Below are 18215 nucleotides of genomic sequence, written 5' to 3' on the forward strand. Positions count from 1 at the left end.
GAAAAACGATGGAGAGAATCGATCATCGCGCATACGCCCTTATGCATGCTCACTGTCGAATTCTTCAAGATAACCACCATCCGTCGTCTGTCGATGCTGTCACCTACACTAAACACGCCAAGCGTAAAGGTCGGCGCACAATAGATACGTTTTCAGGTTTTTTGACAGTTAGCCCATGCATTATCTGTCAAAAAACCCGAAAACGTATCTATTGTGAGTCGGCCTTAAGCGGCCATGGATGTCATCTACGTTTTGAAGTGACAGAGACGCTCTCTGTTTGGTTTCGGAGGTTAAATCATCACCAACTTTGCTTGGTTAAAACAACACAAAATGCTCATGTAATCAAACTGGATGCAGGGGTACAAATTATTTTGATCAACCTTGATCAACTTTGAATCGCCACGGCCGGATATTTTCGATGAAAGAAGCAACAATCTAGCATCTAATTCGACGAAGACGGCAGGAAACATTTGTGAAGCCGACTTATTTACGAAAGAGAGTGTCGATGAAGAGAATCGATCAATGTAGATAGGACCTATTGAAAAGTGACGCGAGATTTGTTTTCCGTACTGAGCTCCAATTGACGAGTGCACGGATGGATTTGAGTTCACTCACTCGACAAAAAGTGACACAACAGCGGGGCCCTGTTTACTAAAAATGAACACATATGTGTTCATTTTTAGTAAACAGGGCCCCGCTGTTGTGTCACTTTTTGTCGAGTGAGTGAACTCAAATCCATCCGTGCACTCGTCAATGCTACCGCTCTCACACCTGGACCCTACCAATCGACCCATCAACTCAACCGGGGACCAACGGCTTTACTTCCCGAAGGAAGGCGTGATCAGAGATGTTATGCCTTAGAACATGCTGGTGGCGCCGACTGAGATTGGACCCAGGCCTGCTGGGGTGACCACCGACGCCGATATCTTTCAAGGTGATATCACGGCGAATGAGAACGTCCCAAATTTGAGTTTAGTTATCTCAGAAATAAGAAATAAAGTGCAGGAACTCAGCGATGAGTAAACTTGCCTCATGTTTTCCCAGGATTTTCCAGGGAAAAATTCCCAAATTTGAGAAGTAAAGATTGGATTCACTCAGTCTATTGGTACTACTCCGAGACTGAATAAAATTTTCGTCAATTTCCTCATTTTCTGGCAGATTTTTTAGGGTTTTCCACAAGAAACCATGAGACAAGTTTACTCATCGCTGAGTTCCTGCACTTTTGGCGATTATGAGTGAACTGAACTCAAATTTGGGTCGTTCTCATTCGCCGTGTATGCAAAAGGAAAAGAGGCAGTGTCGCTACTTGATAACAAACTACTCATAATGGGAGAAGTCTTTGTAGCCTTTATACCACTTGGTTGCACATCATTCTGCTTTAACCTGAAAAGATATAAAACAGCCCTGCTGTATGGCATTAGCTCATTTTCGTTTCGGACGGTGTGGTCTGATCTACGAGGTGTGCTGCAGGTGTTCCTGGAAAATGAGGTCTTTGATGCTGTCACGTACACTAAACATGCCAAGCGTAAGTGGCCATGGATGTCCTCTTCAATAAAACGGCCCTTTTCAGGGCCATCAAGCTTACATCAGTAAAGAGTTGGAATATAATTTATCTGTGCTTGTTTGTCCATATTCAGAACCACAAGCCCTCAACGACCAATTCAAAAACGGAAAGAGTTGAGGTAATAGATACATGATCAATTAAAAGAACTAAATGCTCTTCACATTTATTCCGTCCACTAGCGGTCCTACGTCAAGCTTCCGTTCGTGCCCCTAGGCACAGACCCTTTTTGCTAGTGTGTTTGAAGACGAGCATCTCTCCGCTAATCTTATTACTTCCGCGGCCAGTAATGTTCCTTTGGTCAACCAAACGCTTAGCGTTGTCGACACCACTACAGATACGATTTCTAGAGCAGCATCTAAAATTAAGACTTCAGCTAAGGCTGGACCCGATGGTTTTCCGTCGATTATTCCTAAAAAGAACATCACTTATCTTTTAGATCCACAGCTCTATCTATTCAGCGGCATCTTTCCGTCTTGCTGGAAGACTGCGGACGTAAACAACTACCGGGGAATCACGTCGCTGAGTGCTTTATTTAATTTTTTTTTGAATTGGTTGTAGTAGAGTCTCTAAATGCGCATTGCAAGCAATATCTAAGTATAGATCAACACGGATTTATAACTGGGCGTTCCACAACTACGAACACGCTGTACCTAACGTCTTACATCACATACAGTTTGATTGCTCGGACCCAAACGGACGTTATTTACACAGATCTTACGGCAGCCTTCGATAAGCTGAACAACGGAATTGCGATCGCAAAGCATGATAGAGTAGGGATCGGTGGAAATTTTTTGAGATGGTTTCGTTCATACCTCACGGAGCGCCAACTGACAGTAACTTTGGGTACTTGCCGCTTGGCAATTATCCACGGTCCATACAATTTTTTTTTGTATGGACAATTGTCTACGCAAAGGGAGGGTGGGAGGTGTCAAGAATCCAAAAAAATTGTATACGTAGTTAATGAACAGTCCCTGTACTTCCTTTTCCTTACCTCATTAAAATGATGAAAACATTCTCTGGGAAAGTCTCAGGTTGAAATATCTCCTCAATTTATGATTATTTTCAGAGGAATTCGGAGTAGCAACTTATTCCGCGAAGAAAAACCCACAAAATCTGAGAACTTCAAAGAAACAATTCGACTATCCTTCATATATTAAACATGTCGATCTGAATAATCATTACTAACTGCAACATTGATAGAATCCTCTCACAAATTCAAAGTGGCAACCCGCATAAATAACAAAACCATAAGAAGCGCCTAACCACCAATTCTAGATATCATCCCAACTTGATGTGGGATGGTCGTACCATTTATGATATCGTTAGAGTATGGTACCCGTTTATTAGTGAAGGCAACCATAATTTGTGACAGTCATTTGTGAATTCTATCACCCTTTTCCATTATCACGTATCAGCTTTCGGATGTTCCAGCTTAATCAACTCAAAACCTATTACGCTCGAAACATCTGAGATTTATTCTGTTCGTAACAAACGGTCAGCAAAGCGTTTTTCATGTACTTTTGAAATGCCAAAATATGATCGGACAACCGCGCACGTAAGGCGACAAATGCTACTCGGTGTGATTGATAAATAAATTAAAATAATTTCTTCACTATATGTGTCCTAGACAGCCGCTCTGAACCACTTAACAACCTTCCAACCCTTCACTTGATGTTGCATTCCTTAAGCGTACTGCTAATCCTATCACCATTCAGCGTCAGCATCGAGAATTCCTTCCACAGCGCTTCCCCATCGGCGTTGGTCTTCAGTTCCGCTTGGATCTTGTCCCACACCTAAAAAAAAAACCAGAGCATCAACGTTAATCTCCAAGCTGAAAACCGATCCAATTTAATTTACCTTTTTCTTCGGGTTCAGTTGAGCCACTTGGGTCGCTGTGTTGTCGAAACCTTCCACAATGATCCTCTCGCCGATCTTCGCCCCCTCCGGAACGACCAACGGTTCGTACTTGTCCTTGTTGAATGCGCACAGCACCAGTCCCTCGCTTTCCACACCTCGGATTTTCGAAGCTTTCATATTCGTCACCGTTACTACCGAACGGCCCTTCAGTTCCTCCAGGCCGTAGTAAGCCATCAGATTGCTAACGATCGATTTTTTCGTCCCATTGCCAATATCCACCGTCAGGATGCACAACGTGTCTGCGTCGGGATGTTTTGTGGCCTCCAAAATCTGGCCAACCTGAAGCTCAACCTTGTCCGGGGTGTTCTCACCGGTAGTCTGCGCTGCGGCTTTCTTATTTCCTGCCGCGGTCGGATAAGCTCGTTCTGTCAACTCCCGGTGGAAGTCATCGTTGAACACCTTCCGGATCGGTTCCAGCAAGCGATTGACGTAGACCTCAACGGAGGCCTTCAAATCCCCTGGGTGCAGTTCTTGCGATGCAAACAGTGCCTCCAGATCCTCATACTTCTCAAATGTCTGATTGCCGCCGAATTCTTCCTTTCGTTTAATCTCGAATCCCTCGCCGGCCTTGAACATCGGATAGACGACATGCTTCAAAAACTTCAACAATCCATTGTCTTCGATATTTCCCGGTTCGCAGAAGGCCTTCTTGATCTTGGACTTCACCTTTGCAGCACTGTCCAACAGATCGATCTTGGAATCCTCCTCACTGGAAGACATCTTACCACCGGCCAATCCAGGAATCATTGGATTCATCAAATGGATCCGCTTGGAATATCCCAGCTGTGGCATGTACTTCTCAGCAAAGGTGAAAATCTTCCTCTGATCTACACCTCCAAACTGGGCGTCTACCTTCAGATATTCTTCGTCCAGCGCCTGCAATCCCGGGTACAAAATACCCGACAACAGTGGATGATCCACCTGCTTCACCACCTCGGCTCCGGCCTTCTTGGCGTCGTGCTGGGTCACCACCGAAGACAGCCTGTACACATCCAGCGTGTATTCCTTCGAGAGCTGATAATCCGTTCCGCAGACAAACTTCAACTTATCCAACGGCACTCCCAGCGAAGCCAGCATTGCTTTGATAACGGCCTCGTAATACTTGGTTCGTTCCTGCAGCAAGCTCCACGGGGCCTTCATGTTATCCAGGTATGCATGCAGATCGGCAAACAGAATCGTCACTTCGCAGTCCGCTTTCAGGAAGTCCGCAATCTTCGACATAGGCACAAAGTAAGCAATGTGCGGCTTACCGGTCGTGGCCGTTCCCCAGTACACCTTCAGGTCTCTTTCCTTCAGAATCGTACGCATGTTGTCCTGGCCGAGAGTCTCCTGCAGATTCCGGGTTATCAGCTGTTCCTTCTCTTCCCATGTTAGAGCCGTCATTTTCGCACTTTTGTTTTCTTAACTATCACACACTTTTCAACACACAAAAACGACCAATTTAGGATGAAATTTGAGCACTTTTTAAGAATTTACAGCTACGAAAGTGAACGGGACCTGTGCCAGCGAGGATCGGAAAAGGATTACCACCACTTCGTATACGAATATGCACTTTTTCGCTTGCGTTGCGGATGAGTTGTCCGCCGTCGGACAAGGGAGGGGAGAGAGACAACCACGCATTTTGACAGTTCTCGCTCTCAAAAGCACGCGGTATGAAGAAATTCAAGCTGAACATTGCATTAGGTCCTTAGTAACATTGATCGATTCTCTTCGTCGACATTGTCTTTCGTTAATATCTTGAGCACAAAACCGTTTCTCGTTTTTCTTGTCGTATTAGGTGCTAGATAACAGCTTCTTTTACAGATCTGTTCTGAAAATACCTGGAAATGTCTTTATATGGCCATGGAGATACAAAGTCGAAAGTCGACGAAGAGAATCTGTCAATGTTACTTAGGACCTAATGCAATGGTCAGCTTGATATATAAAAAATACCAACGAGGGGGAGGCCAAGGGCGAAAAGGCTTTTTACTAATTCCAGGATAAAACAATAAAATATCAAGACTCGACCTTCTCCGAATTGCATGAAACTTTGCATAATTATGTGTTATGGGCAGTCATTTACATTTTTTTCAAAAATTCGGTCATTTTGGTTGTTGTAATTTTTTTTTCTATAAATTATAGCACGAAAACCTCACTTCTGACCGATATGTCGTCTGAGACAAAGTTGAAGAGAGTCTTTCTGGAAAAATATACACTCAAAGATAAATTAAATCAAAAAAGCTTAAAAAGTATGCAGATTCCCGTTTCACCTTATTATCGTTTCAGTAGAAAACCGGAAAATCCCACACGCGCCAATTGAATTTACTCTCGTTCTGTACGCTAAACATAACGTCGGACATAGTGCGCTGTATTCACACAATGATGCGCTATTCAGCGCACTATGTCCGACGTTATGTTTAACGTACAGAACGAGGGTAAAATAGAATGTCGCGTGTGGGATTTTCCGATGTCCAACTTGAACGACAGTATTGAGTCCGAGCAATAATTACTTCGGCAGTAGTCATGTATGATTAAATTCGTAATAATCTTCCCAGTATTCAATTTTATTCTTTTTGAATATTAATATATAATCAAAAGAGATTAAAATTCAATCAAAAATTATTAAAATAGAATCAACAATGATAAAAATTTATTCAAAAAAGATAATTTTCAATCTAATCAACCATGATTAAACTGGGTTTAATATCAGATGATTATTTTTTTTAAAGAAAGAGAGTATTAATTTTTGTTTAGGGGCCTCATAGCCTAGTCAGTAAAGGCACGGTATTACCAACAATCAATACGAAACTAACGATTTTAAATTGGCTCACCACTTTAGTAGCCTATTGGTCCCAAGCAAACGATTACCGTACCCTATCTAGTTGAAATTCTATTACTACACTATGTTTGTTTTGATTCGCTATGAAAGTTTGACAGATAACATCAGGGGTGTGTGGATTCATGCAGAACATGCAGGGGTGAGTGAAATAGCTTGGGACTGCTTGGGACCGTTGTTCTGGTACTGAGTGAGCCAAAAATAATAATGATTTTCTTCGGGACCCAGTGGTCTTAGAGTTACCTCTATGGTATTACCAACAATCAATACGAAACTAACGATTTTAAATTGGCTCACTACTTGACTAGCGTATTGGTCCCAAGCAAATGATTAACGTACTCCATTCTAGTCGAAATTCTAGTACTACGCAATGTTTGTTTTGATTCGCTATGAAAGTTTGACAGATAAAATGAGGGGTTATTGGTTTGTCCTATGTTTCGAGGGGTCAATTGATTAGCTTGGGACCGAAGAGAGTACCAGAGCTGAGCCAAAAAGTTGAGCACGTTATTTCGGGACCTTCTAGTCTTAGAGTTACCTCTATGGTTGTACCATCCAGCATTTTACGAGCGCTTATGGTCACCACAATCTGACTGAGTTTTTGGTAGGGAACATATGATTTGAAGTTTGGGTTGTGTCGTTTGACGTGTAAACTTTCAAATTTAAACGTTTACACGTCAAACGACACAAGCCAAACTTCAAATCTTATGTTCCCTGCCAGAAACTCAGTCAGATTGTGGCGGCCATAAGCGATCGTAAAATACTGGATAGAGGTAACTCTAAGACTAGAATGTCCCGAAATAACGTGCTCAACTTTTTGGCTCAGCTCTGGTACTCTCTTCGGTCCCAAGCTAATCGATTCACCCCTCGAAACATAGGAAAAACCAATAACCCCTCATTTTATCTGTCAAACTTTCATAGCGAATCAAAACAAACATTGCGTAGTACTAGAATTTCGACTAGAATGGAGTACGTTAATCATTTGCTTGGGACCAATAGGCTAGTCAAGTAGTGAGCCAATTTAAAATCTTTAGTTTCGTATTGATTGTTGGTTTACGCAATGGTAACGTAGGACCACAGACAAACAGACATAACACATTGAATATTTCTCAATGTAAAACATCGTCGCTAAAACATTATCGCCATCTGTTGAGTACACTTTGGTGGGTAGTACGCTGTACAGATGGCGGTAGTGTGTAAACGTCAAACGCAAGGGAATTGACTATGTGCGCCACAGGTGGCGGTACTACCAACTACAATTCTTTTAAATTGACCGTTAAATCACAGACAAACAGACGTAACTCTTCATTGTGTATCTTCGTTCATACATTTAACGGTTGATTTGAATATTATCAGTTCCGCGAACTACTCGCCACAGCGCTGGCATCGGATCACTTTGACGTTTCTATATATTCTATAGAAATTTCATGCAATATTGTTTACGAGTTAGCGAGCAAGCTTGTTTTCCGCGAGAAGCCAGATAGCCCGAATAGAAATTGTAATGTAGGAAACATCAGCAGACATCTTCAATACATTAAATTTTAACGTGTATTGCTGTAATCTTAATGTATTCAGACGTCAGTGTGACGTCCAAGTACATAAAAATACATTAGTCTCAAACGTTACATCAGAATCAAACGTCTTGACGATGTAAAATTTGACATCAGAATACATCCAATGACAACAGAACCTAACGTTACATTAGAATCAAACATCATCACGATGTAATTTGTTGCACGCATAAAACATCAGAATACATCCAATGACAACAGAACCTAACGTTACATTAGAATCAAACTTCATCACGATGTAATTTGTTGCACGCATAAAACATCAGAATACATCCAATGACAACAGAACCTAACGTTACATTAGAATCAAACTTCATCACGATGTAATTTGTTGCACGCATAAAACATCAGAATACATCCATTGACAACAGAACCTAACGTTACATTAGAATCAAACATCATCACGATGTAATTTGTTGCACGCATAAAACATCAGAATACATCCAATGACAACAGAACCAAACGTTACATTAGAATCAAAGTTCATAACGATGTAAATTGTTGTCCCTCGGTCTCTCGCCGCATGCAATGTTTGTTTTTCCTGAGTCAGCACTACACGGCGAATGAGAACGACCCAAATTTGAGGTTAGTTCACTCATAAATCGCAAAAAGTGCAGGAACTCAGTTTTGAATTAATTTCCCTCATGTTCCGAATATGAGAAAAGCAAAGATTGGATTCTCTGGATTCTCGTAAATTTTCCTTATTTTAGGGCAGATTTTTGAGGTTTTCCACAGGAAAACATGCGGCAAATTTACTCATCCTGCACTTTTTTCGATATTGAGTACACTGTACTCAAATTTGCGTTGATCTCATTGGCCGTGTACAGTTTTTTTTTCGCAGTGGGAAAGAAGTTTTGGCTGTGGGCAATGTTTATTTGTATGTAAAACAATGCCCTGGTGACGTTACAGTGCAAGAGTTAATTAGTGTTTTAATTGATTATTATCGTTTCAATTGAAAACCGATTTTACTCTTGTTCTGTACGTTAAACATAACGTCGGCTATAGTGTGCTGTACACGCTAACTTGAAAGTACCTATTAATGGTTGAAAAAGACCCATTTTGAAGAAAAGTGGCTTAACTCATTAAATGAGTAAATTTTTTACCCATTAATGAGTATCTGTTACCCATTAATGAGTAATTGTTAATCATTAATGGGTAACAGATACTCATTAATGGGTAAAATTGTTTAATCATCAATGAGTTAAACCACTTTTCTTCAAAATGGGTCTTTTTTTACTCATTAATGAGTACTTTCAAGTTAGCGTGTATACCGCATCCGTGTATACGAACACACTTACTACCCCTGTTGGGTGGTTTTGCTCCTCCGTTTTTGACAACATTAGAAGGAGAAAAGGAGACAAACTAGTCAAAAGTAGGTAAAAGTGAACTGGCCGTTGGGTACTTTTTTCTTACCGTGTACGAATACAGCACCCCACACGAATAAAGCCCTACAGTAAAAGTATGGACGACTGACACCACAAAACTGAAAAAAGCTGTTCCAATCCAATGAGCTGGATTACCGAGGTGAAGCAATCACTCACACAACCACTGTACGATACACGCAAGTACACGCAAGTAGTGACGTCACTACTTGCGTTTACGTTGATTTTTTGGTTTACTAATACAACCCTATTTCACGATCTGCGCCACCTCTCTCTGTACCTCATTGGTTCCAATCGAGCAAAGCGGTGCATTTTGACGGTTCGATTGGAACAACTTTTGACAGACGTCCATACTTTTACTGTAGGGCTTTACACACGAATTGCCGGCGACAAATTGACGTCATTTGACATTGGGCGACTTAAAGACTGACGTTTTTAAATTGGTGTGTTTTTTTTTGTCGTGCGCTCAGCCATCTTGTCTGGTTTGTTTATAAACAAACTAGACAAGATGGCTGAGTGCACGGAGCGCACCGCAAATTCCTTCACCCGAGCCGCGAAGGAAAGTAGCAACTTTAACAGTAAGTATTCAAATATTTGTTATATTTAGTGTTATTATTTGTAATTTCTCATCCGGATTTCTCATGATGTAATTATTTTCAAAAATTGATCCGGTTGAGATAAGCATCCTTGCTGATGCAACGCATCAACAAGGATGTTTAACTCATCAGGATTCCTCCAGCGGATCAATTTTGAAAAATAATGACAAATTCTAACAAACATCCAAAATTTTGATTAATTTGTATTTTTTTTTTCAGCCGGCTGCTTCCAATAATTCCGGATTGGGACGTGTACGGAAATTGAATAGAGGTAGGTACAGTTTTTATTAAGTGTAATTATTTTTAAAAATTGATCCGCTGGAGGAATCTGACTGAGTTAAGCATCCTTACTGATGCAACGCATCAAAAAGGATGTTTCTCATCCGGATTCCTCCAGCGGATCAATTTTGATGTAACTTTTTTCCAAAAATTGATCCGCTGGAGGAATCCGACGGATTTCATTGACTGATGCAAAGCATCAACAAGGATGATTAACTCATCCGGATTCCTCCAACGGATCAATTTTGATGTTACTATTTTCCAAAATTGATCCGCTGGAGGAATCCGGCTGAGTTGAGCATCCTTACTGATGTAACGCATTCCGATACCGGATCCCGATGTTTATGTTTAAGTTAAAGTTTTATTATAGTTAAGTAAAATTTAAAGTTAAGTTAAATTAAGTATGTAACAACTAAATTTAAGTTAAAATTATGTTAAAGTAAAAGTTATGTTGATGGTAAGATAAACTTATGTTAAAGTAAAAGTTAAAATTTATTTAAAGTTACGTTAAAGGTAAGTTAGAGTTAAGTTAAGGTTACGTTTAAGTTAAGTTAAAGTTATGTTTAAGTTAAGATAAAGTAAAGTTAAAGTTATGTGTAAGATAAAGTTAAGTTAAAGTTATGTTGAAGTTAAGTTAACGTTAAGTTAAAGTTAAGTAAAATTTAAGTTAATGTTAAGTTAACGGTAAGTTAAAATTATGTTAAGTAGAAGTTTATTCAAATTTAGTTATAAGTTATGTTAACGTTAAATTTAAATTAAATTTATGTTAAAGTTAAGTTAAAGTTATGATAATGTTAAGTTATCATTAATTTAAAATTAAAGTTGTGTTAAAGTTAAAGTTATGTTCAAGTTAAGTTAAAGTTAAGTTATGTTACCGTTATGTTAAAGTTATCTTAAAGATAAGTTAAAGTTAATTTAAAGTTATGTTATGTTAAAGTTAAAGTTAAGTTTAAGCTATGTGAATGCGAAGTTAAAATTAAGTTATGTTAAAATTAAGTTAGAGTTATGTTTATGCTTAAGTTAAGTTAAGCTTCAGTTAATGTTAGGTTAAAGTTATGTTAAATTTAAGTTAAAATTACGTTGAGGTTATGTTAAAGTTTAGTTAGAGCTAAAGTTAAGTTAAAGATATGTTAAGTATATGTTAGGTTAAAGTTAAGTTAAATTTATGTTAAATTTAAGTTAAAATTTCAAGTTAAGTAAAGATTAAGTTAAGGTTATGTTGTAGTTTAGTTAAAGTTAAGTTAAAGTTAGGTTAAAGTTATGTTAAATTTAAAGTTATGATAATGTTAAGTTATAATTAATTTAAAATTAAAGTAACGTTCAAGTTAAGTTAAAATTGAGTTAAAGTTGAGCACAATTTAAGTTCATGTTTAGTTCAATTATGTTATGTTAAGGTTTATTCAAACTAAAGTATAAGTTATGTTAAAATTAAAGTTATTATAAAGTTAAAGTTAAGTTGATTTTATGATAATGTTAAGTTTTTTTGAATCATTCATTAAGTTTAAAAGTGATGTTAAAGTTAAAGTTATTTTGAAGTTAAAGTTAAAGTTATTTTAAAGTTAAAGTTATGTTTAAGTTAAAGTTATGTTAAAGTAAAAGTTATGTTAAAGTTAAGCTAAAATTAAATGAGAGCTAAAATTAAGATAAGAGTTTGTTAAAATAAAGTTCAAGTTATGTTAAAGTTAAAGTTAAGTTATAATTAAGTTTAACTTATGTTAAGGTAGAGTTAAAGTTAATTTAAAGTTTTGTGAAATTTATGTTAAAGTAAGTTTAAAGTTAAGTTAAAGTTATGTAAGAGAAAAAGTTATGTTATAGTTATTTTAAAGGAAAGATAAAGTTTTGTTAAACTTAAGTTAAAGTTATCCCTAATAAACGGATACCATACACTAACGATGTCATAGATGGTACGACCATACCGCATAAAGTTGGGATGATATCCCGAATTGGTGGTTAGGCGCTTCTTATGGTTATTGTTTATGCGGGATGTTAAAGTTAATTTAAAGGTAATTTAAAGGTTAGTGAAAGTTTTGTTAGAGGTAAGTTAAAGTTATGTTAAAGGTAAGTTAAAGCTAAGTTAAAGTTATGTTAAACTTAAGTTAAATTTGTGTTATACGTAAGTTAATGCTATCTTAAAGTTAAAGTTATGCTAAAAATAAATTAAATTTATGTTAAATTTGGTAAAATTTAGGTTTTGCTAAAATTATATTCAAGTAAAGTTAACGTTAAGTTTAAGTTAATTTAAAGTTAAAGTAAAGTTTAAGTTATTTTTAAGTTAAAGTTAAGTCTAGATTATTTTAGAGTTAAAGTTAAGTTTAAGTTATTTTAAAGTTTAAGTTAAGTTAAAGTTATGCTGAAGGTAAGTTAAAGTTAAGTTGAAGTTATGTTAAAGGTATGTTAAAGTAATTTTAAAGTTAAAGTTATGTTAAAATTAAGTTAAAGTTGTGTTATAGGTAAGTTAAAGCTATCTTAAAATTAAAGTTATGCTAAAAAGAAATTAAATTTATGTTAGATTTGGTAAAATTTAGGTTAAAGTTTTGTTAAAGTTAGGTTCAAGTAAAGTTTAGGTTAAGTTAAAGTTATTTTAAAGTTAAAGTTAAGTTTTAGTTATTTTAAATTTAAAGTTAAGTTCAAGTTATTTTATAGTAAAGTAAAGTTAAATTAATGTTAAAGATAAGTTAAAGTTACGTTAAAGTTGTGTCAAAGTTAAGTTAAAGTAATTTTAAAGTTAAAGTTATGTTAGAGCTTAGTTAATGTTATGTTAATCTTTATTTAAAGTTATGTTATAGGTAAGGTAAAGTTAAGCAAAAAATAAATTAAATTTATGTTATATTTGATTAAATTTAAGTTAAAGTTTTGCTAATATTATGTTAAAGTAAAGTTAAAGTTAAGTTTAAGTTATTGTTAAGTTAAAGTTATTTTAGCTTAGCTTAGCTTAGCTTAGTCTGACTGCACGTATCGATAGTTGCACTCCGTGATTGATCTGAACCAGTGAAATTGTACAAAGATTGTTAAGTTAAAGTTATTTTAAAGTTAAAGTTAAGTTTAAGTTATTTTAAAGTTAATTTTTTGTTAAAGTTAAGTTTAAGTTATTTTAAAGTTAAAGTTATGTTAAACTAAAGTTAAAGTTCTGTGATAGGTAAGTTAAAGTTAAGTTGAAGTTAAATTAACGTTAAGTTAAAGTTACGTTAAAGTTAAGTTAACGTTATGTTATGTTATGTTAAGTATAAGTTAACTTAAAGTTAAGTTTAAGTTAAAGTTAAAGTTAAAATAATTTTGAAGTTAACGTAATGTTCAAGGTAAAGTTAGGTGAAAGCTAAGTTAAAATTAAGTTAAAGTTATGTCAAAATTAAATTAGAGTTATGTTTATGCTTAAGTTAAGTTAAAGTTCAGTTAATGTTAGGATAAAGATATGTTGAATTTAAGTTAAAATTACGTAAAGGTTATGTTAAAGTTTAATTAAAGTTAAGTTAGAGATATGTTAAGTTTATGTTAGGTTAAGTTCAAGTTATGTTAATGTTAAATTTATTTTAAATTTAAGATTAAATTTAAAGTTAAGTTATAGTTCAGTTAATGTTAGGTTAAAGTTATGTTAAATTTAAGTCAAAATTAATTTAAGGTTTTGTTAAACTTTAGTTCAAGTTAAGTTAAAGTTATGTTAATGATAAGTTAAAGTTATTATAAAGTTTAAGTTAAGTTAAAGATCTGTTTAGTTCATGTTAGGTTATAGTAAAGTTCAAGTTATGTTAATGGTAAACTTATTTTAAATTTAAGATAAAATTTAAAGTTAATTAAAGTTAAGTTAATGTTAGGTTAAAGTTCTGTTAAATTTAAGTTAAAATTAATTTAAGGTTATGTTAAAGTTTAGTTCAAGTTAAGTTAAAGTTATGTTAAAGTTAAGTTAAAGTTATTATAAAGTTAAAGTCAAGTTAAAGATGTGTTAAGTTAATATTACATTAAAGTTACATTAAAGTTATGTTAAATTTAAGTTAAAATTTAGTTAACAACAACGTTTAAGTTAAGTTAAAATTTGGTTAAAGTTATGTTAAAGTTAAAAATAAGTTAAAGTTTGTTAAAGTTAAGTTAAAGTAAAGTTAAAATTACGTTAGAGTGAAGTTAAAATTAAAATGATTTTAAAATTAAAGTAATGTTCAAGGTTAAGCTATGCGAAAGCTAAGTTAAAATTAAGTTAAAGTTATGTCAAAATTATGTGAGAGTTATATTAATGCTAAAGTTAATTTAAAGTTAAGTTAATGTTAGGTTAAAGTTATGTTAAAGTTATGTTAAAGTTAAGTTAAAATTAAATTAATGTTATGTTAAAGTTAAGTAAAAAAAGGTTAAGTTTAATTAAAGAGAAGTTAAAGTTAAGTTAAAGATGAGTTAAAGTTAAGGTTAAGTTATGATAAAGTTAAATTAAAGTTAAGTTAAGATTAAATTAAAGATAAGTTAAAGTTAAGTTAACGCTAAGTTAAAGTTAACAAAAATACATTAAAAAACAATGTAACAATAAGACGAAAATTATTGTTTTAACAATGATTTATATTGTTACGTCTACAATAAATTTACCTTGATTTATGTTGTACAAAACAGTAAATTTCATGGTAAATGGAAAATTTACAATAAAAAAGGGGGGTTGTTAAGTATCTTAACAATGAAATTTTCGTGATTTTCCCATATAATTTTTTTTTCAATAACATAATATATTATTGTTATTTACTGTTGGTTGGCGAATTTATTGATTAAAAAAATAACAGTGTACTTTAGAGTGTATGTGTTGGCTTGACAGATCTACTTTATCGATTTTAAAAATAAATCGAAAAAATAAAACATTGCCCCGGGAAGGGAAGGGGGTGGCATGTCTGTTATGGGTGGTCCTTTTTTTACTGGTTATGGATCGAGATTCGATCCGGAACTTGTGAGAAATACAGGCCAACTCCCCTGCGCTCGATATCCCTAGGTCACGTCTCCTTGGGGGTTGAGCGCCGTTGATAAGTTAATGCATTCGACTGGAGAGAATCGCCCATGAAATCAAGAGCAAATTTTCATTATGTCGTAAGTAACATTCGCACCAATCCGAGAAAAATAAAGTTTTGTTTTGATGACCGAAAATTTATTCCTATTTCCAAGTAAACACATATAATCTCATAGTGATAGCAATGTTTAACATATTTAGCAGGGTTTTAATCATACTAATGCAAATCGCTAGCTTTCATGCTAAAAAATACTGGTTTTTGAGTCAAAAGTTATTATACGTCGTTTGGTGGCCCCTATTGTTACTTAAGTCAAAGTGTATTTACCAGGATATTCGGGAGAATTATCAATTACGTCTCCTTACGTGCAGCCCATTCATCATTTTAGGACCACCGAAATCATCTTAGCAACAAACAGTTCGATTTATTCACTTTAATAATGAGAAAGCGAAACGACGAACGTACACTTTTCACGGGTTTCTCAGCGCTGTTACTTAAGTCAAACGGCATCTCCATAGAAATTGGGTGACTTAAGTAACATCGAAAACTATTTTGATCGGAAGGTGATTACGTCAAAAAGCAATTTGACTGGTAAATAAATTTAAAAATGGGATTTGATCCTATATTTGGACAGTATATAGTGTAATAGCAGGAGAATAGATTGACACTGATAGCTCGACTTTGTTTACCTTTGGTACATTCGACGTAATGAAAATTTGCTCTTGAAATATGCTTCCACCTGAGAGTTCCTTTCTGACATCTTCAAGTGGTGGAGTTTTTTATTATTATTGTATGATTATTCCCTAATAAAAAATAACCATAAACGAACGATAACCCAAATCATTGAACTATTTCACAAATGGTTTGGATGATACCCAGAACACGTCGTTAAGCAAATTAACCATACAATTTTTATTAGGGTTGACTGCACGGAAAAGGTCTCCATTAAGCTTTAGAGAGGGTCTAGGATAAGATATGAGCGGACGCGGACTGCCTGATTTTGAGCCAAACGAACTGTCAAAGCCAGAGCCATACGAGCAGCGCCTATCTTAGTTACATTGGCAGTGTTGCTGACCCTCTCATAGTCTGCATGCTTCAATCAGATTTATTTTTATTGTTCGTGAAGTAACCCACAATGAAAATACACCAATATTTAATGTAACAACAATTTTTATTGTAATTGAGTTGTTCATTATTGTTCATGATCGAATCATGTTAACAATAAAATAAATGAAAAATACGATAAAAATCATTGTAACAACATTTTATTATGTACATTCATTGTACATCTAGGTAGCAGTTTTGCCGTTTTCGGAAGAGTACAACATTATAACAATCATTTTTATTGTCGACAATAAATATGAATGTTAGAGCATTGTTTCCACTGAAAATTTCACTGTAATTTTTTTTTCGGGAAGTTAAAGTTGAAGTAATGTTCAAGGTAAAGTTATGTGAAAGCTAAGTTAAAATTAAGTTAAAGTTATGTTAAAATTAATTTAGAGTTATGTTAATGCTTAAGTTAAGTTAAAGTTCAGTTAATGTTAGATTAAAGTTATGTTAAATTTAAGTTAAAATTACGTTAAGGTTATGTTAAAGTTTAGTTAAATTTATGTTAAAGCTAAAGTGAAGTTAAAGATATGGTTAGTTGATGTTAGGTTAAAGTTATGTTAAAATTTAAATTATAATAAATTTCAGTTAAAATTAAGTTAAGGTTATGTTAAAGTTTAGTTAAAGTTAAGTAAAAGTTATATTAAATTTTCCTAAAAATCTGCAAATTACTTAGACGATCTTCGAACTTCCCTGAAGTTCTGTGTACTCCCTGAAGGTCTGTGAATTTCTCTGAAGATCTTCGAACTACCCTGAAGCATTAAAATATTAAAAATTTCTCTAAAAGTCTACAAAACTTTCCTGAATTTCTGCAATTTTTTTCTGAAGCAATAAAAATTTATCTGAAGACCTCCTTTAAGTTCTGCAAATTTCTCTGAGGATCAACAATCTTCCCTGAAATTCAGTATTTTTCCCTGACGTTCTGCCAATTTGCCTAAAGCTCTGTGAACTGCCCTGAAGTACTGAAAATAACTCTTAGATGTACGAGGATCTTTAAATTTATGTGATCTTCCCTGAAGTTCTGTGAGTTTATCTAAAGTTCTGCGAACTTCTCTGAAATTCTGTTCTATAAATTTCCCTTAGGAACTAAAAAATTATCTTTCAATTTACGAACATCACTGTAGTTCTGTTAATTTCTCTGAAGATCTTCAAACTTCCCTGAAGATCTGTGAACATCCATAAAGTAGTGATTATTTCTCGAAACGACGACAAACATTACTGTAGTGCTGTAAATTACTCAGAAGATCTACGAACTTCCCTGATTTTCTTTTGATTTCTCTAAAGATTTCAGTTTTTTAAAACTTCTCTGAAGTTTTTTTTTTTAATTTCCCTAAAGTTCTGCTAGTTTCTCTGAAGATCTACGACCTTCGGTGTAGTAAGATCTTCATAACAATTTCCGATTATTCTACGTTCTGAAGAAATTTTCAAACGACTTCAATTCGATTTTTTATCAGATGTTGGTCCTCAGAATAATTCCTGATCAACTTGACCTCTTCGAAAAATATCTCAAGATTTTAATTTCTAATCCTTATCAACCTGACCACTTCGAATATTTTCTAAATTACTTTATTTGAATTTCTGATCAGTTGTAGGTCTTCAAAACAATTCCTGCTTATTTTGATCTCTTGTAGTAATATCCGAAAAGTTTCGATTGATTTATTGATCAGTTGTAGGTTCTCAGAATAATACCTGATCAATTTAAACTATTCAAAGAATATCAAAAGGACATCGTTTGAATTTCTGTTCAGTTGTAGGTCTTCAGAATAATTATTAACTTAAATTAAATTAAATCTGGTATTTTTCTGATGTTTATAGAACTACCAACAATCAATACGAAACTAACGATTTTAAATTGGCTCACCACTTTAGTAGCCTATTGGTCCCAAGCAAACGATTAACGTACCCTATTCTAGTTGAAATTCTATTACTACACTATGTTTGTTTTGATTCGCTATGAAAGTTTGACAGATAACATCAGGGGTGTGTGGATTCATGCAGAACATGCAGGGGTGAGTGAAAT

The 18215-nt window shown here is 34.7% G+C and overlaps 1 protein-coding gene across 1 annotated transcript; it reads right to left on the reverse strand.

Moving 5' to 3' along the window:
• Positions 1–3032: 3032 nt before the first annotated feature.
• Positions 3033–5056, reverse strand: TyrRS (Tyrosyl-tRNA synthetase). Its single transcript, XM_065232456.1, has 2 exons — positions 3422–5056; positions 3033–3357 (listed from the first exon to the last, which is right to left on the reverse strand). Exons 1-2 carry the CDS (start codon positions 4862–4864, stop codon positions 3229–3231), a joined length of 1572 nt encoding a protein of 523 aa, XP_065088528.1. The 5' UTR covers positions 4865–5056; the 3' UTR covers positions 3033–3228.
• Positions 5057–18215: the final 13159 nt, after the last annotated feature.

This window comes from Ochlerotatus camptorhynchus, unplaced genomic scaffold (genome assembly GCF_037179485.1).
Source record: "Ochlerotatus camptorhynchus isolate MF236.1 unplaced genomic scaffold, CSIRO-AGI_Acam_v1.1 ptg000370l, whole genome shotgun sequence".
Taxonomy (NCBI): domain Eukaryota; kingdom Metazoa; phylum Arthropoda; class Insecta; order Diptera; family Culicidae; genus Ochlerotatus; species Ochlerotatus camptorhynchus.